Source organism: Gouania willdenowi, chromosome 17 (assembly GCF_900634775.1).
Source record: "Gouania willdenowi chromosome 17, fGouWil2.1, whole genome shotgun sequence".
Classification (NCBI taxonomy): Eukaryota; Metazoa; Chordata; class Actinopteri; order Blenniiformes; family Gobiesocidae; genus Gouania; species Gouania willdenowi.
In genome coordinates this window covers 20,054,311-20,080,655 of record NC_041060.1, presented here as the reverse complement: position 1 = coordinate 20,080,655, position 26,345 = coordinate 20,054,311, and the positions used below count along the sequence as shown (strand labels likewise).

General features: G+C 38.1%; 2 protein-coding genes across 4 annotated transcripts; one reads left to right on the top strand and one right to left on the bottom strand.

The window, feature by feature from the left end:
• Positions 1–1,298: 1,298 nt before the first annotated feature.
• klf2b (Kruppel like factor 2b) lies at positions 1,299–3,686 on the top strand. The gene is made up of 3 exons (XM_028472228.1): positions 1,299–1,641; positions 1,915–2,827; positions 2,912–3,686. Exons 1-3 carry the CDS (start codon positions 1,570–1,572, stop codon positions 3,085–3,087), a joined length of 1,161 nt encoding a protein of 386 aa, XP_028328029.1. The 5' UTR covers positions 1,299–1,569; the 3' UTR covers positions 3,088–3,686.
• Positions 3,687–3,758: 72 nt separating this feature from the next.
• Positions 3,759–25,469, bottom strand: LOC114478894 (epidermal growth factor receptor substrate 15-like 1). Of its 3 annotated transcripts, XM_028472225.1 has the most exons (24): positions 25,406–25,469; positions 23,172–23,213; positions 22,957–23,046; positions 22,806–22,853; positions 22,612–22,707; positions 22,409–22,507; positions 22,192–22,317; positions 22,047–22,106; positions 21,672–21,938; positions 19,088–19,245; positions 16,722–16,875; positions 15,365–15,450; positions 14,973–15,045; positions 14,667–14,828; positions 14,147–14,344; positions 13,547–13,711; positions 13,275–13,383; positions 13,025–13,164; positions 12,818–12,878; positions 10,108–10,193; positions 9,828–9,891; positions 8,348–8,472; positions 6,516–6,533; positions 3,759–6,288 (listed from the first exon to the last, which is right to left on the bottom strand). In XM_028472225.1, the coding sequence occupies exons 1-24, from the start codon at positions 25,430–25,432 to the stop codon at positions 6,151–6,153; spliced, it is 2,592 nt and encodes an 863-aa protein (XP_028328026.1). In that variant the 5' UTR covers positions 25,433–25,469; the 3' UTR covers positions 3,759–6,150. The 3 variants fall into 3 exon arrangements, with proteins under 3 accessions (XP_028328026.1, XP_028328027.1, XP_028328028.1); XM_028472226.1 differs by lacking the exon at positions 6,516–6,533; XM_028472227.1 differs by lacking the exons at positions 6,516–6,533; positions 8,348–8,472 and having other exon boundaries at positions 6,158–6,288.
• Positions 25,470–26,345: the final 876 nt, after the last annotated feature.

The following is a 26,345-nucleotide window of genomic DNA, read 5'->3' as shown; positions in this document are numbered from 1 at the left end:
AATCTACAGTAGCTGAGTGGATGACCTCAGAGGAAATCCTCTCAACCGCTTTCGGTGCATTCCTGTCTAGAAAACAATGCCCCCCCCCCCACACACACACACACACACACACACACACACACACACAATACCCCCCATCCTCATTTCAGAGACCTCGTCTATCTCTGCAGAAACACGGCGCACATGCGGATTTCTTTGTGTTGCAAACGTTGACCCCAAGTCGATACCGCGGCCCCCGCCTCGGTCATTTCCACCTGAATGGGGCCCTTACCTTTCCAGGGCCCACCTTTATACCGAGCTTCAGACGAGCCTGGCCTGGCGCCTGTTTGGACAATCGTGCTGAGAGACAACAAAGACATTTTCTACTGGTGTTAATGAGCCGAGAGCAGAACGGGCCCAACAGGTGGATGTTGACACTCACATCCCGGTAGCATTTCAAAATAAAGTTGTTGTTTTTTAAAGAGACAATTAAAAACAAAGGTGTCCAATAACAATTATATATATATTTCAATAGATAGATAGATAGATAGATAGATAGATAGATAGATAGATAGATAGATAGATAGATAGATAGATAGATAGATAGATAGATAGATAGGTGAATAAAAAAAAAAAGTTACATTTATGAACAAAAACAAATCTGACCAAATAAGCAAAAGAAATAGTTACATAAATGAAATAAAAATCAGTTAAAAAAATAACCAAAAAATGGCTAAATAAATTTAAAAAATAAATAAATAAAAAAAAATAAATAAATAACTAAGCAAATAAATATAACTAAATGGGGTAGTGGTATATCAAAATAAAGTCTGATATCTAAGAGCCCATTAAAAAGAAATGTGTCCAATAATAATGATATATTTTGTTTATTTCAAAAATAAATGCATAAATGAAAATTGGATAAGAGTTGGATAAGGTTAGTAATTTCTGCGTATCCATACTGGTTACTATTATCTGAGGTTTTTCCCCTTTTGTTTTTAACTGTTTCTTTTAGAATGAAATTCGCTCTAAGTATATTTGCTCCCAGTTCATTGGAAAAGCTATTGATTTGGTGGTGATGATAAAGTAAAGCACTGACAGCCAATCACATGTCAGTGCGGCTTGGCCTCCAGCGGTTTCTGTCATTAGGCTTGTTCTTATGTCGTGTATTACGTAAGTGTACATGGTTGCTATACAGAATGTCTGTTTATAATCGTGCTTGTATTTTTTTTTTTTTTCCTCCTCTCGCTCAGGTGGGTTGGCCCGTGTTGTGCGTCTGCGTCTGCGTCAGGACGTCCCGCTCCTTAAAGGCGGTGCTGCGCTCCTGCTTGAGTCACAGCGCGCACTGAGCCCTCAGCCTGCAGGGGAGGCTTTATATAAAGAGCTAAATTTACCCCGAATCTACGTTGTTTCCTGAGCTCTCACAATTGGTCAGGGGTAGTGGAGTTAGAGAGTTATAAGCTTTAGAAGGACGTCCTACCACTTTAGACTTCAGTTCATGTGTTTGGGGCTCCTCTGCAGCTGTGGAGAGGCGACACATCACAGTTCGTTGAGGCGCACGGACTTTTGACAACAACAGACACCAAAACGATGGCGTTATCCGGAGTGATGCTGCCGTCTTTTTCTACTTTTACAAACCAAAGAGAGAAAACCTGGGAAAATGTAAGTCTGTCACTGACCTGACTTGTCCATTAAATCTGTTTATTACCTTAAATGTTGGCACATTATCGTGTTATAGGTGCATCTGCTTGTTTTATAGATGTCATCTAGTTATTTCTGTACATATGTATTGGTTTGAGTGTCTTTACTGGTGAAAAAAAACAAAAAAAAAAACAGTTTATGACAAATAAAACGATCTGAGTTACATCTTCTCAACAAGTTTCGTTGTGCTTCCACTTATACACCTTGTCTAAATGTCTTTTCTTTTCCTTGCAGAGGTGGAAAGGAGACGTTGACAAACTGGTTTCCAGTAGCTGCTCCATGCTCGAGATGGTGCACAGTCTGGACAATCCCAGCAAAAAGGACGACGAGGATCTGAGTAATTACCTAGATCTGGATTTTATTCTCTCCAACACGACGGGCGCAGACTGTGCCACGGAATACGCAGCAGATCCCAGCAGCTTGTACGCAGCAGTGGGGACCGGCGTGCCATCCTTCCCCGCAGACGACCACCGCTCCCCGCCGCCCCCGTACGGAGCCAGCCTTATGACGGAGCTCCTGCGCGCTGAGGGATCATCGTGCAACTACGGCGTCACGCGCAGCCCCAGCCTGCAGGGGCGGTTTTACGCAGTGCCCATCAAAGTGGAGCCACCCATGGACAGTTATGGTCCCGTTTTGGGGATGGTGCCACAGAGCTGCAGTAAAATCAAACAAGAAGGCAACGTTTCGTGCATGATGTCCTTCGACCAGCCGCGGGTGGCCATCTCTCCCCGGGCTGCCAGCAGCATGACTCCTCCTCTGAGCCCCGATGAGCAGGGGGCCTCGGACTGCCAGGCGCAGCAGCTGTGCCAACCCATGAACTTTCCACAGAAGTATCATCACCCTCACCCTCACCCTCAGGCCACTTTCCAGCACCACCCTCAGACGCACCAGATGCAGATGCCCTACCACACTGCTCCTCCTCATCACACAGGCTTCGGCATGTACGATGATGGTCTGACCCTGCAGCCACAGAGGGTGCTGCTCACACCGCCATCCTCTCCTCTGGAGCTCCTGGAGTCCAAACCCAAACGAGGGCGCAGGACGTGGCCCCGAAAGCGCACAGCGTCGCACACCTGCACCTTCGCTGGCTGTGGCAAAACCTACACAAAGAGCTCCCACCTGAAGGCACATCTCCGAACCCACACCGGTAAGTTCGACTATTACGCACGACATCTCTACCTGTGCGTAATCATCCAACTCAGCCTAATGGTTTCTATCCTTGTGCTAACAGGTGAGAAGCCATACCACTGCAGCTGGGAAGGCTGTGGATGGAAGTTCGCCCGCTCCGACGAGCTGACCCGTCACTTCCGTAAACACACGGGCCACAGACCCTTCCAGTGCCACCTGTGCGAGCGCGCCTTCTCCAGGTCTGACCACCTGGCACTTCACATGAAGAGACACATGTGAAGCTTTTAAAGGACTTCCACCTTGTTATTTCTATTGTGATTCAACTGTATTTTCCTATTTAAGTTGTTCTCCACATGACCAAAGTCTTTATATATATATAAATATATATATATGTAATATTGAACTGAAGATATTTTAGTGTTATTGTTTTCTATTATTAATGTAGCTGGTACTACTTTGGTTCCACATGTTTGCTTAAGAGCAGGCAGACCAGGAAGGGGCAGGCCCTGTTTAACTTCCAACACTCACAACTGGAATGCTGTGTTTGACACAAAAGTGCCTTTCAATGACTTGTGCTACTGTAAAACTCTTAGTGACAAGAGTGACATGGCCACACAAAAAGTGCATGTTCTTGTTGACAGGAGTGAAAATGCACATAGTTTGCCTAAAAAAAAATGTGCGAAGACAATGTTTCCTTTAAACTGCCTCATTGTCTGAACAGAATTTGCTTATTTGAATGAACTTTTTTTGTTCTTCTTCTTCTCGGTGTGAAACTCTTGGATCCAGGCCCTGTGTACACTATCAGGGCTTGATGTCCTGTGCATTATTTTTTACTTAAATTTATTAAAAAAAAAAGAAAGAAAAAAGAAAGGCGTACATGAATTTTATACTGTAAAATGTGTATTTATTGTAAATATTAAACAAAAAAAAAAAACATTCAAACACAGATGTCATGGTATTCATTTTATTTACATGGAGTCCTTCCACACGCGCACACACACACACACACACACAACAGGAAAAGTGGCTTTGAGACCTACAATAAGCCCAGTTATACATTCAGCAATTGTACACTCAGATTTTTTAAAACACAGGCACTTGATTTCCACTGTGATGTTTTGCAGCTGCAAGACAGAGAAGGGCAGCCACTTGTGGGCTTAGCCTATAAATACAAACACTCCATTTCCATAATTACAGAGTGAGGCAGGAGCCGTCTGGACAGAGGGGCACAGCAAACCCTCATCAGGGAGCCCTTAGACTCCCATTCTGATGGGTAGAAATTATAGTAGGACATCAAAGGGCTTTAATACTACAATTACACAGAGTCCCTCTGCACTACAGTTTCCAAGTAGCCAAGCCTGTGCACATTATGCCCGGATGGTGTCAGTGAGCGTTTGTCTTTTCCGCATCAAAGGCTGCATTGAGTGCTATATCAATGCCAGCTGGCATTTCTTAAAATATGAAGTGATCCTGATCTCCGTGACTGTTGTTGTGAGATCCAAAGCACAGCCTGGTAAAACAGAAATGTATCTTCTATTTTTTCACACTTCGAACGAAGCTACAAACACGACCACGCAAATTAAAACGTATGTAAGACACCATCCGAGAATCCTTAATCTAAAAAATAAAATAAAAGTAGAAAAATATTATTTTTGCAGATTCAGAAGACAAACTTTCATTTCCCTTATCTTTTGGACAATTTTCTATATACATTCTATTATATACACATATTTCATGTAATGTCTTTAAGTGATACACAAAGCACACCCTTCATTTATCAGGGAATATTAAAAACAAACCTTTATTGAATTAAAAGCTGTTACAAAAGCTAATCAAACAAACTAATCCAATATCACATGTAACAGTATTGACCAGATAAATAACTGTCATTCTGTACATGTCCAGCAAAGCTCTGGAATATACAGTGCATACATAATGTGCCAAAAAGCCTCGATTAGTATTATGTACTTACATGATTATAATAAGGCATGTAGAGAAATGTCCTTCAGCTGCATCAGAAGACACAGGAACAGGAAATGAAGAGATGTGAGAGTAAAGTACCCTCAAAGTGTTCTCTCTCCATCTTTAAAGAGGCGTTTGCTTGACAGGGAGTGTAAAAGGCAGCCAATGATGAACCCTTACAACAAAAGCATGATGTCAGAGGGCTGTGACTTAATGCACCAGTTAGGAAGACCGCAGTGATCATCACCAGCATGTTCAGGGCTTTGATCATAATTCATTGTTCACCCGTTTCATGCGCTGCAAAAGGTCATCAAAAAAAGCATCAAAAATTCCTGCACCACTGATTTAAAACCAACTGTTCAACTTAATCACTACGCAACAGAGCTTTCTGAGCTGAAGCTAAAATCATTACGTAATATAATTGTAAGTTTTAAAAGTTTTTTTTTTGTAACATTTCAAATTCAAGCACAAAGAAAATTCTTCTGGACGTTATTGGAAATAGAAATTTAAATATCAGAGCAGCATCGTCAACAGAAAAAGCTCTTGGGCCTTGAGGTGAGTAACAGAACAAGCTGCAGGAGAGCAAACGTTGGTGGTTTAAGCTGAATCATTAGCATTAGTTCATATTTCATCTACAAATTGAGTCGTTTAGGGCTAACCAAACTTGACATTTCAGGACATCATTTATCAGACAAAATGCTCTCACTTGTCAAACCAAATGGCCTCATGTCGCAGCAAAATCTCTGTCCAATGAAACGTCAAATGACACAACCTCAGGCTTCAAAATGAAAGTCACACGACATGACGTCGTATTTTGAAAGAAAAAAACAAAACGGAAATACACGTCAATAAGTGCTGCTTCCGATACGAGAGTAAGTTGAAAGCTGTTATTTCCGATTTATTATCAAAGGTTAAGATATACCAATGTTTCATTTAACTATGTATTTATTAATTAAACAGTAAGTTGATATATTTTAACTTTTAAAAAATGAAAGAAAAGAACGCCTTTTCAACTTACTTTTTCATGTGTACTTTCGGTTCCTTCAAAATGAGATGCCATGTTGTGTTTGAAGGACTGAGGCAGTTCATTTTGAAGCCTGAGGCCATGTCATTTGACAGAGTTTGGTTTGACAAGGGACGCTGTTACATTTGACAGACGTGCTGAGTCATGAGTCCATTTGGTCTGGTAAATGACAGAGGTTTTTCTGATACCTCACTATGGGGCCTGAGGATGTCCTAAAATGTACACCGTAAAGGTGACTAAATATGAAACTACTCTCTCACACATACACACTCATAACGAGGGCTGTTGGTCCTGTTGAAGGTTAGGCCAGTGTCTCTGTAATGGACCTGTGGGGGTGGGGGTGGAGGGAGGGGCTGTCAGGTGTCGGCCCTGCTGAGGGCAAGGGCCAGCTCCAGGTCCTGCTGCTCCTGGAGCTGCAGCCTCTTCAGTCTCTTCTGTTCCTCACGCTCGCTCTCCTGCTTGGCCCATTCCAGCTGCTGACTCTCATTTCCAAACTAGAGCACGGAAAGCATCATTAGAAGAGATTTCTCGTCACCAAAGCTTCTCCAGCAGCAGGTTCAAGAATCAGATAAAACAATAAAACTTGATTTCACAGTCAAAAAGCATCAAAGTCATTTCTTAAAGCTCAGCTCATGCTTGGAAATCAGTGTACTCAGATCTATCAGTGCAAAGAACGGTTTATCATGCAGATGACTGACCATCACACCCTATACGGTCTTACCTGGACTTGATCACGATCCTGGTTGGAAAAATAAATAAATAAAAACGTACAAAACGGCGCTCGATAGAAGAGGAAATAATCTTTCATATCAGATAGTAGAGAAAGCACAACAAGATTTTATCTCGAGTTAAATATTGAAAAAAAAAAAACTGAACAAACCAAGCGGCCATGCATCATCACCATCATCTACACTGAAGAGTTTGGCTTGAAAAAAGATCATAAAAGAGCCAGAGCTACTGTTGTGTATTGTTTGGAATCATGTCATGCTCTGTCTGTCAGTAAGCCAGTTGTTGTTGTTGTGACCCCATTTTATTATTTACACTTTTTCTTCTCCAAAATAAGTTTTTTGCTCATGTTTGTTATACTGTGTTACAAATACATATTTTCAAACTGCCTTTATTTGAACTAGATTTACATTTGAGAAAGCGAAAGTATAGAAAACATTGTTAAAGAATGTATCTGGTGTTTTAATTTGAAAAAGAATAATAATTATTGAAGCTTTTTGAGTTTTCTGCCTCTTCCTGCACTGTGTATATATTTCTGTCACTATTGTTTTGTACATCATTGTAGATTTGCATTATTTTGTATATATTCTACTAGGGCTGGGTGGTATACTGGTTCATACCGAATATTGTTTTGATATGAATTTTTAATATACCATTTGATTACACAATTTTCGGAAAGCTACGCTATGCTGCGTTTCAGACCGGACCCTTTTCAACGTTGCACTTCTAAATAGGAAGGTAAACGGTGGCGCTCTGGTGTTAGTTGCGGTGTACATCATACATGTAGATGGATATGAAAGACACAATTGAAAGCTCTGAGCATGTGAGCATGTGCCTGCGTGTGCATGCCTCTGCAACACTCGGTTAGCTTAGCATGTCGGCAGTTTGGCAGTCACACACCAAAAAAGAAAAATAAGTCCTTGTGTAGCTGCAAACAAAACGCTACTTTATTCAGTGTAAGAAACACTGAGTATGCAGTATTTAAAGCTAGAAATCAAGCTAATGCTAAAGCTAAGCTAGCATGGCAAAGAGCCACTGGGCTGTTGCTAACTTGTATTACTACTAATGTGGAATTATTCTACAATCCTAAATCAATCTACTGCAGTAATTCCTCAACCCGTAGAAAATGCTGTGAACACCTAATTATGCATGAAAAATATATATATCGTTATATACCGTGAAACCGTTAGAATTTTGAAAAAATACCGTGATATACATTTTTGGTCATACCGTCCAGCCCTATATTCTACTTATTACTGGTGTTTTTTGTTTTTTTTATTCTTTCATACTATTATTCTTTACTGTGCAAAATAATAATAATAATAATAATATTAATAAACACATTTTCAAAGATTAGAAATATTATTTCTTTTAGATTTTATTATTACTAGACATTTCAGGCAACCCCAAGGTTGAAAATCCTTGCAATAAACCTTCAGCTTGTAGCTCAAAAACCATAAATGCTCTCTGAGAATAACCCAATCATCAGAAGCTGTAAAATCTACATTTCCTGTCAAAGGATTAAATAAAGCTGACAGACACTTTGCATGCAAACCCCTTCATCAGACGGACAGAGGACATTAGTAATTAAGTGTCCATTAGCCATGCAAACATTTATCCTTTAGTTGAGATCAGAGCATCAGAAAGCTCTAACAGGTTCTGTTTTTAATTCACAGGAAATGACACACGGCGGCCTAGAGGACGATGCGAGGTAACGGAGAGACGACACCTCAGTTTGGACAGTGAGATGCTCAGAGCATCAGCTCATGCAAACAAAGAGTTTTGGACGCCATACAAAGCTGTGAGCACTGAGCAGACTACACTTACAGCGCCAAAATCAGCAAAACCCACAGGACCGTCTTTGGACGTCCGACTTGAGCATGTCGCAACAAAAGAGTCTGTGGAGCAATTGCTCTGAGGCGGCTCTGATGTGTTCAAACCCAGCAAATCCACTGGAGAGGAAAGACATTTAAAAAAAAAAAAAAAACAGGAATAAAACTACTCATTTTTATTTAATGTATTCTAAGCTGATGAATTTCTGTCAAACATGTCTGCCCTCCAGTCATTTCATGACATTTTTTATTTTTTATTTAATTTTTACTATTTTTAAGCCATACTATGGTCAGGTAGTCTTTACAATTTTAGCAGGTGTAAGCATATGTCAGTGCTGTAGCACTAGTGGAAAACAGGTCTCACACTTACTTATAATGTGCAACAACGTGTCAGTAAATATTCACAGGAAGCAGACAGAGCTACACGCTCTTAAAAAAAAAAAAGAAGATGTAAACCACATGATCAATTCTAAAGAGTCTTCTCTAAAAGGCTCAGAGCAAACAACCGCTCACAAACCTTTCCTGTTCAATCTAGAAATCATTTCATTTCTGCTCTACGCCACCAAACTGCACAGACTCATCAACAAGTGGCTGCAGCATAAACTGGAGGTTGTTGTTGTGATGTCACATGACTGGAAGCTGGGGCTTCTCACTTCTCTATGGGTGGTGCTGGTTGCCCAACTGTGGTTACTCATTTTTGACTCAATCTGTGTGGTACAGCAAAGGGGAACACCAACTTTCCCAGGCTGTGGCTTCAGCTAAAAAGGCTGAAATGTAAGGTCACAGTAGAAAGGCAAGTACTGGGCACTCTTTCTGTGAAACGTGTGAACTCACACACACACACACACACACACACACACAGAGAGAAAAAAGGAAACTAGTGCTCATTTAAATAAAAATGAAGATAGCAGTAGTAGTTCTCATCACTTGAGGGAACATTTTGAATATTGCAGCAGAATGCCAGCCTTTCACAATTTTAACAGTAGTGGCAACAGCTTATTACGTACTTGTTTTTTTTAAAGTATATAAAAAAAAGCTCCTTTAATTTGCTTACTTTTCCACTCTTTTAAAAGTTCTAATTTTATTTAATGTATTCTAAGCTGATGAATTGCTGTCAAACATGTCTGCCCTCCAGTCATTTCATAACATTTTTTTTTTTTTTATTTAATTTTTACTATTTTTAAGCCGTACTATGGTCAGGTAGTCTGGGCTGTTTGCTCAATTTACTTTTCTTTTCTTTTACATTTTTCTTTACTTTAAAATAAAAACAAAAAAAACATGTTCATTTTCAAATTACAATGCATATGTATGATTACTTAATGTGCTAACTTTTAAATTTAATTTAAAAAAAGTTAAATTTTAAAATTTGTACTTATTTATTTTTGCACACAAAGAAAGTAAATTGTATGAATGACAAAATCCAGCCGGGGCATTCATACATACACAGAGAGAGAGAGAAAGAAAAGAGATATTACCATAGGGTGGTGCAGGCCGGTTAGGCACATTTTTCTTTGAGGGCAGCCCAGGATTATCAGACTTCTACAGGAAGGAGAGAAACAAACCCTCTCAGCTATCACATGAAATGAAAACGTCAGTCAAGATGTAAAACTTCTGTATGTACGAGAGGGAGAGCATTTCCACGGTAGTGATAAATTGAAGAGAAAATACAAAAATGAAGCTTTCTACGTATGGGAAACTATAAGTAATGGTGCAACAAATTCTTTTTTTTTTTTTTCAAGCATCCCCAGAGCTTACCTTTGACGTCTGACTAATGTCTGAAAATCCACCTGCTTTGCCTCCAAAAGACTTTTTTCCAAAGGTGCCTACTTTGCCAAACAAATCTGTAACAAAGAAGATTAACATAAATTGGATTATAAAAAGGCATATTAATTTATTTAAGCAAATGTCATGTGCATCATGCTTTTTTTCCACCAGAGGGACTGAGGCACCACCTTTGAATTTTCTGTGACATTTCTGAAGCAGTTCTTGTTAAGTGTGACGTTTGCATTTGATCAGCTAATTAAAGGCGTCAGTCGGAGTACTGTTAGCCAGAACTGTGTTTGGGCTGTTTTGAAGCGTGCTGGTATGCCACGTAATGAAAAAAAACAGCAAACTGCAGATGGTTACAGTGCAAAAACAAAACATTGTAATAGAATATGTTTGTTGTGAGTGCGCGGCTACAAAAGAGCCCATTCATGTGTGCCAAGAAGTGTTTTCTTTAACGCACAGTAACTCAGCCCAGAACTACAGTTGCCTCTGTGTTCACATGGAGCATGGCAGAGCAGCAGCAGCCACTAACTTAAAACAACTTCCGCGCCGAGAGTGGCTGTGCAGCTCAGTCGCAGCAGATATAACGGCAGGACACATGCAGAGGTGAACTGGTGAAAGGCCTGGCAGTGTGTTCCAGTAAAGAAGGACCAGCAGTCACAGAGTTTCTGTTGCGTTTGGCTCCCGTGGGGCCTCCTGTTTTTTCCACGGGGGAGTATTTTTAGTTGGATGGTTGTTAAATGCGTAGGTACTCGTCTAAAAATAGACCCAAGCTGCAGGAAAAAATAAGCTGCAAATGACTACATTATTTTTTTGTCCATGATGATGTCCCCCAAATTAACATTTTACATCCAAAGTCGAGCCAAGTCAAATAAGTCTCCGTGAGACACTTCAAAAGAAAAGCTTTTTTTTTTTTTAGTTCAGATGTTAGTGGAAATATCGCATATTTTGTGTGTTTTTCCATTATAAACAGGGGTTTCTATGACACAAACAACATAAACACATAAAAGCACATACAGAAATAACAAATACTTTATATCTATAATTAGATCTGAGGTTGAAAATATTCAAAGTAAATATATAAATCATATATGACTTATTTTAGCACATTTATGACCTGATCCATTTTGGGTCTCTAGGAGCTTGTTTAAAAGGTGCCTTGAGGATTAAGAACGTATTGACCATGAGCCTTATTTTGTTTATGGAGGCCCAATTATCAAGCAGCCATCACAGAAATAACAAACGAGGGTTTTTTTTCCGGATCGAGTCTTGTTCTTTCTCTCAGCCTAACAGCCCTAACAGTTGGTGTGTTCTTCCATTACACAGCCTGAGCTAATTCACTCAATAAATCAAAGTTGTGGTTTAGTGGATTTCAGCAAATAAAAAGCTCCATATCAGAGATTAGAGCAGTATTTTTCAACCTTCGGGACCCCATGTGGGGTCGCCTGGATTAAAATGGGGTTGCCGGAAATGTCTAGTAATAGGTAAAAAACTAAAAAAAACTAAATAATATTCAGGTAAAAACTGACTACATTTTTTGGGGAATTATTGTTATTTTTGAAATACACAACATAAAATAAATATCAAACAATAAGACACAGTCATCAACATCCCCCCCCAGATTGCTTCTCATTATAACGCACAACCTTTTCCTAAATGTCCTAAATCTAAGAACTTAGATGTATATAAAAGAAAATATTAACACATCAAAATATAAAATTAATAACTATGTTAAACGGAAGAAGATACCTCAAATGAAGCAAGGGCAATAACTTCGTAAAAAATAATCTCATTTTCGAACTCCATCAAGGTATTGATACCCTGAAGCCACACACTAAATTTGGTTACCCTATCTTAAACGGTTTCGGAGAAAAGCTGTTCCCTTTAAATCGGACGGACGGCCGCACAGACGGAGCTCAATCCTATATCCCCCTTCCACACCTAGTGGCGGGAGATAATAACTGTATCCTATACTTAAACTTTCTCAAATATAAATATATTTCAAATGAAATATCTATGATGGCACACTTGTCACTTTGTGCACTAATCCCATGGCTACTCTGCATTTGTAACACAAATACAGATGATCAAAAACTAATTCTAAAAGAAAAAAAGTGTCTCTAGGGTCCGCGGATATTTGTGATATCAAAAAGGGGTCACGACCGGAAAAAGGTTGGGAACCTCTGGATTAGAGTGATCACTCCCTTTATTTTGACACCAGGAGGCTCTTTCTACATTCAACATTTATTGTTATCCTTTCCCACAGAGAAGACATAGGTGGAGTGTTTGATATATTTTCTATCAACCTTATTTGATGTTAAGTGAAAACTTTGATATTTCATTACAAATGATCTATTTTCTTATTTGAAGCATGCAGCAAGAAAGATTGTGCCCCCTGACAAGGTCCCCACTAATCATGTAAAGCCTGCAAACTGAAAGCTCTGTGCTGGTTTCTGGCTCCATGTTTTGAGATGTCAAATTAGGGCACCTTCTGTTTTTTATGCATGGTACAGAAAAATGTTAACACACTGGAATATGATGCTTTACTTGAGGTAAAAGGAATGGGAAGTTGCAAAATTCCCGAGTGGAATTCGAACAGTAATGGAAGAAAAAGTGAAAAGTGTGACGTTGATGTCTGTGTATTTAAAATATTTCTTTATCAGCAACAACATTCCAAAGATGCTTTAGAGGATCACACCTGAACCTTTAGGTCTTGAGAGATTTGATGAGATGGATTTACCGCTACCGGAGGTACTTGGCTGAGGAAAAAGGAGAAAGAAAACACCACTAAGAAAGAAATCCATTTCAAGCTCTTACAAATTACATTTATTTCCCTGAAACTTCACTGCAATTTGAAATAAGTCTCATTAATGCTCCATACAAGATGAAAGCAGGTGTTCCATACCTTGGCCGGCGGAGTGGGTTTTCGGGCAAAAGGGTCTGCTGATCCAAACACATCTGACCCGTCAGTCTTCTTAAAAAAGTCTTCAGGGGCCGTCCCTTTGAAAGGATCACTTTTTTGAAAGGGATCCCCACCGAATGGATCTAAAATAATACATTAGTGGAGTGGGCGAATCAGCAGATAAAGTGGAAAATACCCACAATGCTCCCAGAGATAGAAGAGGGATTATTGGAATACAAGAAGATATACAGACCTTTGAACAGGTCCGATTTGAAGGGGTCTTCTGTCTGGAACGGGTCTGCTGGAGCCTCTTTGGTACTGCTGGTGTTGAACATGGCAATCCTTGACTTGAAAGAGTCGTCCTAATGAATGGACACAATTCATCAAAACCTCCGTCAATGACAGGTCGCTTTGGTGAGGAGGTTTCAGGCTCTTTGGTTTCATCCATTCTCTAAACTCAATATCAGATTAAAAAAACAACAACACCAGCACTAAATCACTCAGAGGCACTGATGAACTTCTCACCCCTTTTCTGAAACTTCCGTTCTCCTTTGAAGCAAAGCTCTCACTGAGGTCTGGTAGGTTGCTGAAGTTCCCTCCGTTGATGTCACTCAGTGCACTGTTGTACTGCTCAATGGTTTTGTTCAGCTCGTTCTGGCTGTCCTGGATCAGCAACAACTTGCTGCGGGCCTAAGAACATAAATGCACCCGCTTTTGAAAGCTGTCATAATGTTGTCGTTTTCAGTATTTAAGAGATGAAATTTCTTTTCCTAAATTATATTCAGCCAATTTTGAAAAAAGATGTGTTCAAGCTGAGGTAGGAGCAAAAAGTTGAATCAACAAACTGCAAAAAGCAACATGTACCTCATGTATGATAACTAGAGGTTTTTGGGATCAGTTTCCTTCTCCAGCTCATAAAATGTAAAAGGCCTTCATGAGTGTGAACACTGCTCTCACCCTTTTGGCCCTGTGATAAACTAGACATCACTTCGGTGGCTTTAGTGCTTCTAACCAACAGGATAAGCAGGTGTAGAAGAAAGTACACTCATCAAATCCTAAGGATGTTTAAAGCCAAATAAGTATTTCTATCTTCTTGTGACCCATTGTCTGACAGTCTGCACTGACCTGGTTGATCTCCTCCTGAGTAGTTTTTAGGGATTTGACAATGCTGTCCAGTTGCACACGACCAGAGACCAAGCTCTGCTCCAGCTGCCGCTCCTCCTCCTGTAGCCTGTTCAGGTCTGCCTTGGAGCGGCTCATTTCATCCTCCTGGCTACGGAAATCGGACTCCTGAGAGCGGATCTGACTCTGGAGGGATGAAATCTGCAGTAAAATAAAATAAATAAATACATAATTAAGGGACATTCTTTTAAATCAGTAGCAATAGACTTGTTTATTTCTCTTTTTTCTTAGGGGTTTAGATGCCAAGTTTAGTGTGCATTAAATGATCAAAGGAATTGTGTTGCCAACAACAGCATTATGGTCCTCACTTGCTTAAAAACATAAATCACTTTCTAACGTTTCTAAATCAAAAGATGCCATGCAAAATTTACTACAAACTGCAGATAGTTATCACGACATGTGCATCGTTTCATTTCTAATCAGCATTTTTGCTGATTTATTTAGTAAATCTCTGGTCTCTGACCATCTGGGACTCTTCTTGGCACTTCTGCTTCACATCATTGAGCATTCCTTCCAGCTTGGAGCGCTGCTGGTCCATTTCCTCCAGACGTTCTTTGGCATCTTGCTTTTGAGATTCCAAATCCTGCAGAATGGTGCTCTCTATGTCCAAGTTGTTCTGCATGTCCTGAAGGTGCATCAAAACCCAGAGGTACTTATGTACATAATGCTTAGTTCACATTGAGATTGAAAATATCAGTTTTAACAGGGTCATCACTGACAATCCATCCTCAAATGACAGGCTTGATTCCCACTCCCCCTACGTCTGTACCTGAACGTCAGTGTTTTGCTGTCTGATGGCTTCCTCCTTTTGCTTGATTTCTTGCTCGAGGATAAATTTCTCTCTACGAGTGAAATGTAAGAGAAACATGAAGCTCAAGTGTGCAAAAGCATAACCTGGGGTTCATTCCAAAACGACTTTGTCTAATGATGCTACTTGAATGATGTTTTAAAGTGATTAAGTAGGAAATCAAGGATGACAGAATCAAGTGTCTTGACATTAAAAATCAAAGAGATATCTGTTAAGTAAAGCACATGATGAGTAGACTTTAATTATCTGTGTGTCTGCGAGCGGAATAATAGCTCTATTAGCTTAGATCCTCATTTCTGTCTGACTGTAACCTCCCTCTTTCTTCTTTGAGAGAGTAAAACAAACGGGCTCACCTCTGTAGCTGAGCTATTTCCTGGCTGAGGTCATCCAGCTCTTTGATGCCTGTCAGTTCTGTCGGCCCTGTAGAGCTCGTACCATCCTGAGGCGTCAGACAAGGAATCAAACAAGACAGGGAGAGAAGAGGCAAAAAGGCATATATTAAACAGTGGGTTACGGACAATTTCAACAAGGAAACATCCAACAGCACGACTGGGGAAAGTATGCGTGAATGAGAGCGACTGTGTAAATATTAGTAAAAGAGAAATGAAAGAGTGGAGGAGAACATCAAGAGAGAGACGCTCCCACAGTTCAACTGAACAAAAAAAAAAGTTCAGGAAGGAAACACAAACACCTCACACAGATTAAAAAAACACGAGAGAGAGACAATACACGAGACATGACGTGCAATGCACAGAGAAAATACAAAGAGAATTCAACTTTTGGCTTGTATGTAATCAATCATTTAACAACAGTTCCTAATAACTGGGTGTTTCTTCCTGATTATGGATGCAGCTTCCTTGTAAGACGCAAAACATTATTACTGCAAAACTGTTGCACACACAGAGTGATTACTTCAATAGTAAGTTAATATGGTGTCCTATATAAAATGTAGCTAATTGTGGTCTCCTATTGTCAGAAATGCGATAAAAATGACCTCTACAGGATAAAATAATCCTGTTTCACTAAATAACAAGAATATATAGTATTTTATTGAGAAAAAGCTCTGTTAGTTTGTGGTGAATTTGTCCAAAAAACAGCCTAAAAAGTAACTAGGAACATTTCCTAATTATTTTTTAATTAATTGTGAAATCTTTCCGAGTACCCCCTGCAATGTGCTCCTATACCCGTTTGGGAACCACTGCTTCAGAAGGAATTGCAGTAATCGACTCTTCCAGGTACAAGATGAGTAAAGTGTCTAAAAATTATGATTTCCTTACTTAGTTTCTTCACTACAATCATAATAATACAAGACCTCAGCCATAATCTAATTTGGTTCAATGTCTAACACCTAATAACTATTATAATTCATCATTTGAAGAACAAACACAGCATATTGATGCTTAACCTCTTGAGCAGCTTTATTTTAGATTCTATGAATTCTCTCAGATCTTTAACCCACTAAATCTCCTTAGTTTATGATGCGTTTAGCCTCAGGGCAGCTCACTGAATAGCAGCTCCTTCTTGACTAGACACAAAACCATAACAGAACAACAGCACCACCTTGTGAATCTAATCAAAACTGCACAGTTTGGTAGAGGACATAAACCTTAAACTGTTCTGGCAGAAGAGACAAGACAAAAAGTGAAAGTGAAAATGCAATTGAAATAACTTTAATCTGTGAGTTAAAGTGTGTCGCTGCAGATCACTCACAAGGCCTGGCGTCCTTTCTGATGGAGGAACCAGATCGAGGGGCAAAGTGGAGGGGGGGTCCACCCCTTTCTGGACCTTCTGTTGAATTAAATACATGGCCACAGAGAACTGTTCCCGGGTCAGCTTCCCAGTCTGTTTAGTGTCAGCCAGCCCCCTGTGGAAAACAGTGTTCTCTATCAAAAATATGATACCGTTACATAGACATAATCACTGTTGATTGATTAAAGTAGTCATCGTTTCTAATACAGTGGTGTCAAACTCATTTTAGCTCAGGGGCCAAAAATGAACCAGTTTGATCCCAAGTGGGGCACAGACTTGTGCCCCAGTTTTCCCTTCCACGTATAAATGATATGTAGTATGTAAGGCACCAAAAATATCCAAGCAATAAGTGACAGATATCAGTCCCTGCAGGATCTTGACTTTAAATTGTTTTTTTTGTGACATTAATTTGGGGATATTTTGTGGAAATATTTGAGGAAAATTGCAGTACTTTCAACAATTTTTGATTAAAAATGGCTGTCATATGATATAAACATGAGAAAACTGTGAGATCTGCAAATATCATTGAGTTTCTTTGAATGTATTTATTTGGAGAGCCTGAGAAATCTACAACTGAATTAGTTTGTTGTTTAATTTACACAATAATTCATGTTTTCTCTGTTATTTTTACTTTCTCTTGCAGGGATACAGTGGATGCTTTAAAGAACCGAATTTGACCCGTTTGATATGCTCTAAACAGCAATAAAGTTAGCACACAGGACAGAATACTGACAGAGAACTAAGGCGTGAGAGTGAGAACTCCAAGCTGTGCTAAATAATGTTCCTTATTCATATACATATCAGTAGTAAAGCAATATGTGTGTAATATGACTTTAAGTTTCATACTGTGGTCTATTCTTCCGTCTGGACTTAAGCACTTTTTTGCGTGCCTGCAGTTACGTGCTGCTCTCCTACGCGTATTCTCCCATCCAGGCTGCTGACACGCCCACCACGCGGAAGGTAGACCAAAAGCGTGTATGTGTGAATGAAGGCGGGTTGAAGGAAAGGAGGCGGTGATGTCATTTTTTTGGGCTGTCTAGAAATCACGGAACATGGAGTTTTCCCAACGCTTGTAAATGTCATTGAAATCTGCGAAAATGATAAAGTTCACTTTTAATTTGAAACGCCTTCGTTTATGTAAAATGTAGCAAGTTGATTTGATCAGATCATTGATCAAATCATTGATCAGATTATTGCAGGGTGACTGAGTCACAGTTAAAATCTCTCTCCTTGATGATCATCAGCTTCATCATCATTATCATCACCATCATCACTGTAAAGCGTGACCGAGCTAGATGCGCTGGAGATATGAGGAAATAACCCGGCCGCAGAGCGTCCTGCTTTAATACAGAGGGATGTTTGCAGTGAAACAAAACTATTGGCTTCCATAATATGCAATTTTAAATATCAATAGTTTAAAGTGACCTGAGCTGAGCCTCATTAAAATATGTGTGGGAACAGTTTGTGGTCCATCCTCATCTGCTGCTCGTTTCACTCTGTAGTGGATCAAACTGTGACTTTACGTTGGACATAGTATGAAAATAGTTGAATCACTGTGACCAACGTGGACAGAAGTCTGCGTCTGTCAGTGTTTTAATTAATCGTGCAGCAGCAGCAGCTGAGTGTTCACAGCTGCTGCTGCCCGAGTCCGTGTGACTTCAATTGTAACTAAGTCCATATTTCTAGTGCAATACAATGTTTCACCTTATCGGGGCGCTGCACTTATTCCAAGGTTAGAAGCGCGTAAGAGGAAAAGGACTTACGCACACCGGGGAATGCGCGTAAAGCCAGATTTGAATGGGAACACCCGCATTTCAGGGACGCTCCACCCACAGCGCGTATCTGGGATGAAGGCGCACAGCGGCTGACTTAAGTACAGGGGTATAATAGCACATAACCAGAAACAGCGGTGCTGCGCAGCTTTTTGAACTTACGCACATGGGAGAATAGAGCCCACTATGACTGCTGTTAAAGCTTTCTTTAAAAACTGGGATTAGATTTTGGAATTTGTCGCAAATGTGGCTTCATAACAGCAAACAAGTAGCTCTTCCCTTGGAGGAATAAAAATAGATAACACAAATATGTTTGGGTTCCAAGCCATCTCGGCTTTCAGAAAAAAAAAACATTTGCATTAAAAGAAACCTACACATTTACAAGTCAAAGTTATCGACATCACAAGTGTATGAATCCTGCAGAGCTTCACCTCAAAAATGTATTTATTTATTTCATTTTAACTTTATTTTACCAGGTAGAGATGAAAATTACATATTGAGAATAGACTCAGAGAGTTTGTTTAGTGATTGAACTTGAAAAGCTTGTGGTCTTACCATATCTGTGCTAGCATTGTCTGGGACAGAGAGGACTGCATGAAGATCTCAATGACCTCGCCGCCTGTGACCAGGCCATCGTTGTCGGTGTCTGTTTTCTTGAATATCTCATCATATCTGTCTCTGTCAGCCACAGGTACCAGCCAGTTGACCGGGGTCTGTGGACAACAAAAGGCTTTAGAGGATTGACACCAACAACACTCACACTCACTACTCTATATAGTATATTTACCATATACAACTGGGACTCAGGTAATCACAGATTATGTTCATAAAGAAAAACATAAAACGTGTTGAATGAGAGTGCTCTGTTTTCCATAAATACAATATTTGTCTCATAATAAAAAAGATTTCAAGATGACTTGAATATCCAATATGTTGACAAAAAGCAACATCGATCAATAACCATAATGAAAACCAGGTGAGTTGACTGTGTGTGTCTAGCAGTGCTTTGCTTGGCTGAAGGTAAAACCTGTTTCTCCAACAGTCATGGATAAGACATTCTGTGCTGATTTAACCTGGCAGTGATGAGCACATTCACTTTTACACAATGTTCAGAACAATGTGGTAAATCAAGTCCACCCTCACACAGCTGAGAAAGCCTCAACTGCCCAATAACAAAGCTGTTAGCACCCTGACTGACCGCATTACACCTGATTGGAAGCAAGAATGTAGATTTCCCCAAATGGAAAGAGGGTTTGTCATTTTACCTTTTTAACTTTAATTCAAAATAAATTGATAAGCAACAACTAATGTTACAGATTAGATGAACATTAAGTGGTTATAGTCAACTTGTCACCAGGCATGCGTTTAAAGCAGTGAAAACAAGTTTCTTTTTTTTATTTATCTATCTCTGCTGCTGTGTAAGCTGTATTTCCATGCTCCTGGCTATATCACACATTTTATCATCGTTAGGTGTATCCATTTCCAATTTCAAGATAAATGTTGTAATGAAACCTTCACGAATTCAAGAGCGGACGTTGCTTTCCATTAAAGCATGTCTGTAATGAATGCATCGTCTCAGCTCAGTCTTTGCTGTTAATGGTGTTTTAACACGTGACCTTTAACACACAACTTCAATATTAACAGCAAGTCAGTGATATAAGGTTTCATGAGTTTATCTGACACTGTTTTTTTCTTAGATTTATCAAGTTAAGATATTTTCTATTACATATTCATACATAGATTTCAAAGTACTTTTTAAAGCTTTATTGGTATATTCTTTCATTGGCTTCTTCTTTTATTGGTGTGTGTGATTGTTGGTAAATTTTGGTATAATTGGTTAAGATGAATAATAATTTAAAGCAAGATAAAGTTTTGTGATTTTTGTAACTTAAAAATACATATTAAGTATGCATAGCAGACAGATCTTAAAAAGATCATTTTTAGCAGGAACATTTTTTTAATGCAGTCACAGCCAAATACTGACAAACCTTTTTTTTTACAATTATTAATCTTTGGATTACACAAATCTTCGTAACACCTATCAGTGAATTTGTACAAAAAAAATCTATAAAAAATGCATTTCAAATTGTGTGATACTCTCTCTCCTGGTCGGTTCTGGTCAGACTGCCCTAAGCAGGCCAGATACCATAGCACACAACAAGGTCTCTGCTTGAGGAGACACTGCCATGTTTTCACTAACACTATGAGCAACATAAATAAACAGAGAGAGCACCAAACGGGCAGATTTACAGAGACACAATCTCATGACATAAACCTTGTGTCTGCATTGGACCAATAACCCTAAAGCTTGACTCTGTCTCATTCATCCAAACCATCATAACAATGTGTTAACCTTTGTGCATTCCTATAAATTTACATACACTTGACTTGTACACAAACGGTCCATCTCATAAAAGTGCAATAAAAATATACTACATAAATTTTTGTTTTTACTTCCATCGCATCAGATCTTTTCAACTACTTCAGACGTATCCATAGATATAAAATACACGCCCAGGTGCTTGGTTTTATACATCTTTGGCCATGGAAGTGATTGGAACGCCTGAATTCAATGGTTTGGATACCTGAGCTAATACTTTTGACAATAGTCAATAGTCTTCACTTTAGTGCTGTTTTTAAATGAAGCACATGACGATTCACACGGATTGTCTGTTCGATACATACTAAAAAAAACATTGTTTTAGCAACCAAAATAAGATTTAACATATAGCATTATCCACAACTGACATTGAAAAATGAATGAGGAGTTTAGGTTTTTTAATGATCAAGTGCCCAAGTCATTTTTGTGTACATGCTGTATGTATATATTCTGTTTTTATTGTGAAATATCCTTTCTTGCACCATTGTCTTCCCTCTTTCTCTCTGTACTATGTACAGGCCCATGCGCATGTGTGTGTATATACCTTCTATTTTTTTTTAATCATAGTTTATTTATCTGAATAAAGGTTATCCTATGATATTGTAGCATTTCAATAGCTTGCAGGCTGCATGATTTAAATAATAATACTAATATTGTTTAATCACATTTTGTAATCCCACAAAATTAATTTCTTTGATGAATTGATCTAGTATAAATACTTCCACCATTCAGTGAGAAAGACGATATGAGGGTACGTACCGATGACCTGGACTTAAAGGAGTGTTTTGGAGAAAGGTTGGTACTACTGGGGATTAATGGTGTGGTGGTGCTGAGAGGAGGAGTGCTTCTCAGGCTGTCTTTAAGAGGAGACGAGCCAGATGTCAGACCAAATAAGGCAGGAAGAACAGCCACAGCGCCTGGAAGAGCCACTGCAGACTTCTTCCTTTTTGAAGGTGGAATAAGAGAAGCGGGCAGGCTGGATGGGACAGGCTCCTTCTCCATGGCTCTATACACAAGATGCATGGCCTAGACAACGGAACATCTTATTATTATATAAGTATTATATATTAAGTGTTTAATCTATATCTGCTTATTACCATGTATCAACAAGGCTAAAGAAAATGTACTTCCTACCACTGTAAACTCGTCTTTGTCCAAGTATCCATCTTTATCCACATCACTTAAGTCCCAAATCTTCAGAAATAGGAAGCAATAGCTTAGAATTAAGATGATTCCTTTTCCTCAACTATAATACATGGAGATCAACGTTCAGTATCACCTTTCCTAAAACGTCCAGCGGTAGTTTGGAGTTGAGTAAAACTGGCCTCACTTTCTCACCAGGAAGGAGACCTTTTACAGGAGACAAGCTCTCAAAGATTCCCTCAAACTTTCCTTTTTCCTCATGCTGAAGAAGCAACAAAAAACATCTCAAATGTAATCAGGAATTGTGGCTTTTATTACTTTCTTACTGCTCTTGGAAAAATGTATATACTCACTCGTATTGCCCATTGTGTGTCAGGTGACGATGATGACGGTGATGATGATGATGATGTTGCTAATGAGTTAACACCTATTAATGGGCTACTAGTGTCTCTCTGTAACGTAGAAAGCAAGAAAAATTGTGAAATAACAAACAAATACAACTCGTAGAAAACATGATACGTCTCCTTTGACATCTCATTCAGTCTGAGGCACCTACAAATTTAGGTGCAGCAAGATTTTGGTTGAGATTGTTGAGGCTGATGTCATTTCCTCCCTGTGCTGAGGCCACCAGTCTCAAGGCTATGAAGAAACCCTTAAAAAAAAGAGCAGTAGATTAGAAGAAATCTGGTGATTTGTAGCATCACCATCTGCAATACTGTAATGTAACGTTTTATTAAAAACATTTCTTACTCGCTTATCTAAATAGCCTTTTCTTTCTGAGTCAGCCAAATCCCAAATCTGAGAAGAATTCAAAAGGAACAAAGAATATTTATGATGCTAATGTGTGTAGATATTTCTAAATAAAACTGGAATGCACATGTTGATGAGTTGAGTGGCTCACCTTCCCCAGCGTACTGTCTGACAGGCCAGACTTCTTTAGGAACTGAGCTGCATCACCAGCTGATATTTTGCCTGTGTTTCCCAGATCCAACTACATTAAACAAGCAATAGAAATAGTTGGAGCAGATCATTTCACACCGTATTGTATATTTTGATCAAAAGATGAGAAGAAAAGAAAGACTTATTTGCATCATCAAATATTGGTGTAGAAACTACCTGTCTGTAGTAGCTTTCATAGGCAGGGTTTCCACTCGATAACTAAAAAAAAAAAAAAAAAAAAACAGGAATGAGTTCTGACAGCAGTTACGATACACATTAGGGGTGTGCATTACCATGAATCGGACGATACAATTCATGATTTTCATGCTATGATATGATATACTAAACAATAATATATAATCATCATTACAAATTTCACCTTTACAAGTACAAAATGATATTAAAATATAATTTATTTGATTGTTTTTTTTAACTTGCAAGAACATATAAATGGTAACCAACTGTAATTCAAGTACCAATATAAAAAACAAGTGGTATGTTTATCAAACTGGTAAATTACATTTTTCTACAACAGATTCTGATAAGTTCTGAAATTCTTTAAAAAAATAAAAATAAAAAAAGTAACCACATACATATATAAAAGTGCTCAGTATGTTTTATAAAAAAAAAAAACAATTGCAATCAACTTCCAAGCCAATATGCATTGAGAAGTGAGGTAGTTTAACAAGGTATTATATGGTTCACCGACACCTAGTAACCGGGCATTTACGTGTCAATTAAATGGTTTTTTTTTCGTTAAAAAAAAAACATAAGAAAAAACGATTTGGAAATTTTATGGATCAATACGATAATCGTGCGGTGAAATATCGCAATATATTGCTGAATCGATTTTTTCTTACACACTTTTAATACACATTACAATACACTCTATTCATCTGTTAAATATACATTGCTTATACTATACACAGGCGTTATTTTTGCCTTTAGATTCTTCATTACACTGATTTTGAAAAGCTGCAAACTGCATTTGTGATATTATTGCGTTATCATAAAACGTGATTTTCTAATCGCAAAGGCTGCAAAGATCTCCTTACTTTTTAGGTTAGTATGTGTGATGTTACTGACTGGATATTAGTCAGCTTTATTTTATATATATATATTTATATGTATGTTTATTTTATTTATTTATAGACTGTCCTGTTAAGTTCAGAGTGTTTAAGAAGGGCAGTCCACATGTTTACATGTTTCATGAAACGTGAAGATAGTTAGATATGTTGAAGAGGTAAGGCCCCAGATTTGTTTGCTTTATTGTTGTAATCTGTGCTTTAAAAATGTATATTTTATATTTATTTAAAGTTTAAATAAATCTGAAATTGTTTATTGTGAAACAGAATGATATATTGCCTGTATTCATTAAAAAATACATGACAAGAGGCACTTAGAAAAAATTATTGCATGTTAAATCGCAATCGCAATATTGAGGGTGGGGGGGGGGGGAAATCGCAATTGAATAATTTTCCAAAATTGTTCAGCCCTAAATGCAACCTATAATAATAGAATATTCTATAAGACTAAGACGTATTGTCACTGTTGGGGGATTTTAAGCTTGGTTAAAGGATCAAAAAGATTGGTTTTATCCCAACTAGTCTCTCTTGAAAAAGACATTTTAATCTTCACGGGGATTTAACCTTGGTATTTGAAAATATACAACATATATAAACAAACCAGGGGTGTGTATTTCAAGCACATTTCATTAGGAACAAAGAACCTATCAAGTAAATGAGTTTCAGAAAGGTACATGACATAATCCTGTGACAACACAATAAAAGGTCAACCTAAACTATACAATTACCATTTTAAAAAAAAAATGTAAATAAAAGACTTTAACCCCAAAGTTATTGTATGATAGTGCTTAATAAATGTCGTGCTGGCAAATAAAAATACATATAAGACAATGGAATAGTCAGAATGACCACAGTATGGGATGTGGTGATTCCTTTCCTCTTAATAATGACTAAACAACAGCTCATCTGGGTCAACATCTGCCTCGTCATTGGTTAATTTACGGTAATAGGCAGTAGAACAGGTGTCACTAATACCGTGAGATAAACACAGTAGGCTAAATAAATACTTAAATATTGTTTCTTTGTCTCGGTTTTAAACAAATATTGTTCCAAAGCTCTCCGTTCAGGTAATTCATGTTTATTAATACGTCTCTACAACTCTGACCTCACCCTCCCGGGAGAAGAAACTTGACTATCCTGACTTTAAACTAGCTAACCATGACAAGTTAGTTGACAACGAAAGCTCGCTAAAACGCTCCTCTAACCCGTATTCAGACGATTTTATGGAGTCAAACCCAGGTAATCGCTTAAATAAACTATCACTGCTACTCCATACAGTTTATTTTGGACATTAGAGAGTTTTATGGAGCTATTAGAAGTGATTACCTGACTGAGAGTCATGAGCGCCGCCATATTTCCTGGTGTCTCGGGAGCGCGCTTACGCCCCGGCGTCAACGACACGGGCACGAGCGGCGCGAACTGTAGGCGTGTCCGTGGCGCGAGCACTGGCACAAACGCAATTATTCTTTGTTTTTCTTTTTTTATTGACATATATTAATATACATAATGACCTATTAACGTCACGTTGTAACAGAAATAGAATATAGCAAAAAAAAGATTGTTCATAAATACCGGTATTATGCATTTCGCAAACAAACGGAGATCATGCAATACAAAACAAACAGATAATGAACAAATAAGGTAAATAATGACAAGAATGTTATAATAATACCTCAGCTAGAGTTTTATTATTATTATTATTATTACATTTGTATTGTATTATAAATGTCTAAGGTTTTTATAGTAGTACATTACATTTGTCAGAGAACTGTGCATTTATTTATTCAATTCATTCACTATTTATTTACAATATTATAAGTTTGTGATTTTTATTATATGAAGGTAGATTTGTGTCTTTACTACTCGATGAACAAAATATTTTCCACCAAAAAAACTTCACTTGTATAAAACCATTTCAAAGAAAAAATAAATAAATATGTAAACAGATATTTGACATCCAAAAATTTGCATTTGAACACCTTTTTCCCCCTTCAAATACAAATACAAAAAATAAATTAAATAAAAAAAATTGTTTCAATCAACAAAAAAAAAACAATTAAATAACTAATTTCAATTAAATACAACTTTTTCAATGATATATGTTCAAATGGTTAGAATTTCTCAAATATTTGTTCAAACACTTTTACTCTTTGATTGAGAAAAGGTTTTAATTTAAGTTTTTTTTTCTTCTTTAAATTGAACTTTTTTTTATTATTGAAGCTAATATTATTTTTACATTTATTTAACACATTTCAAATTATGAATT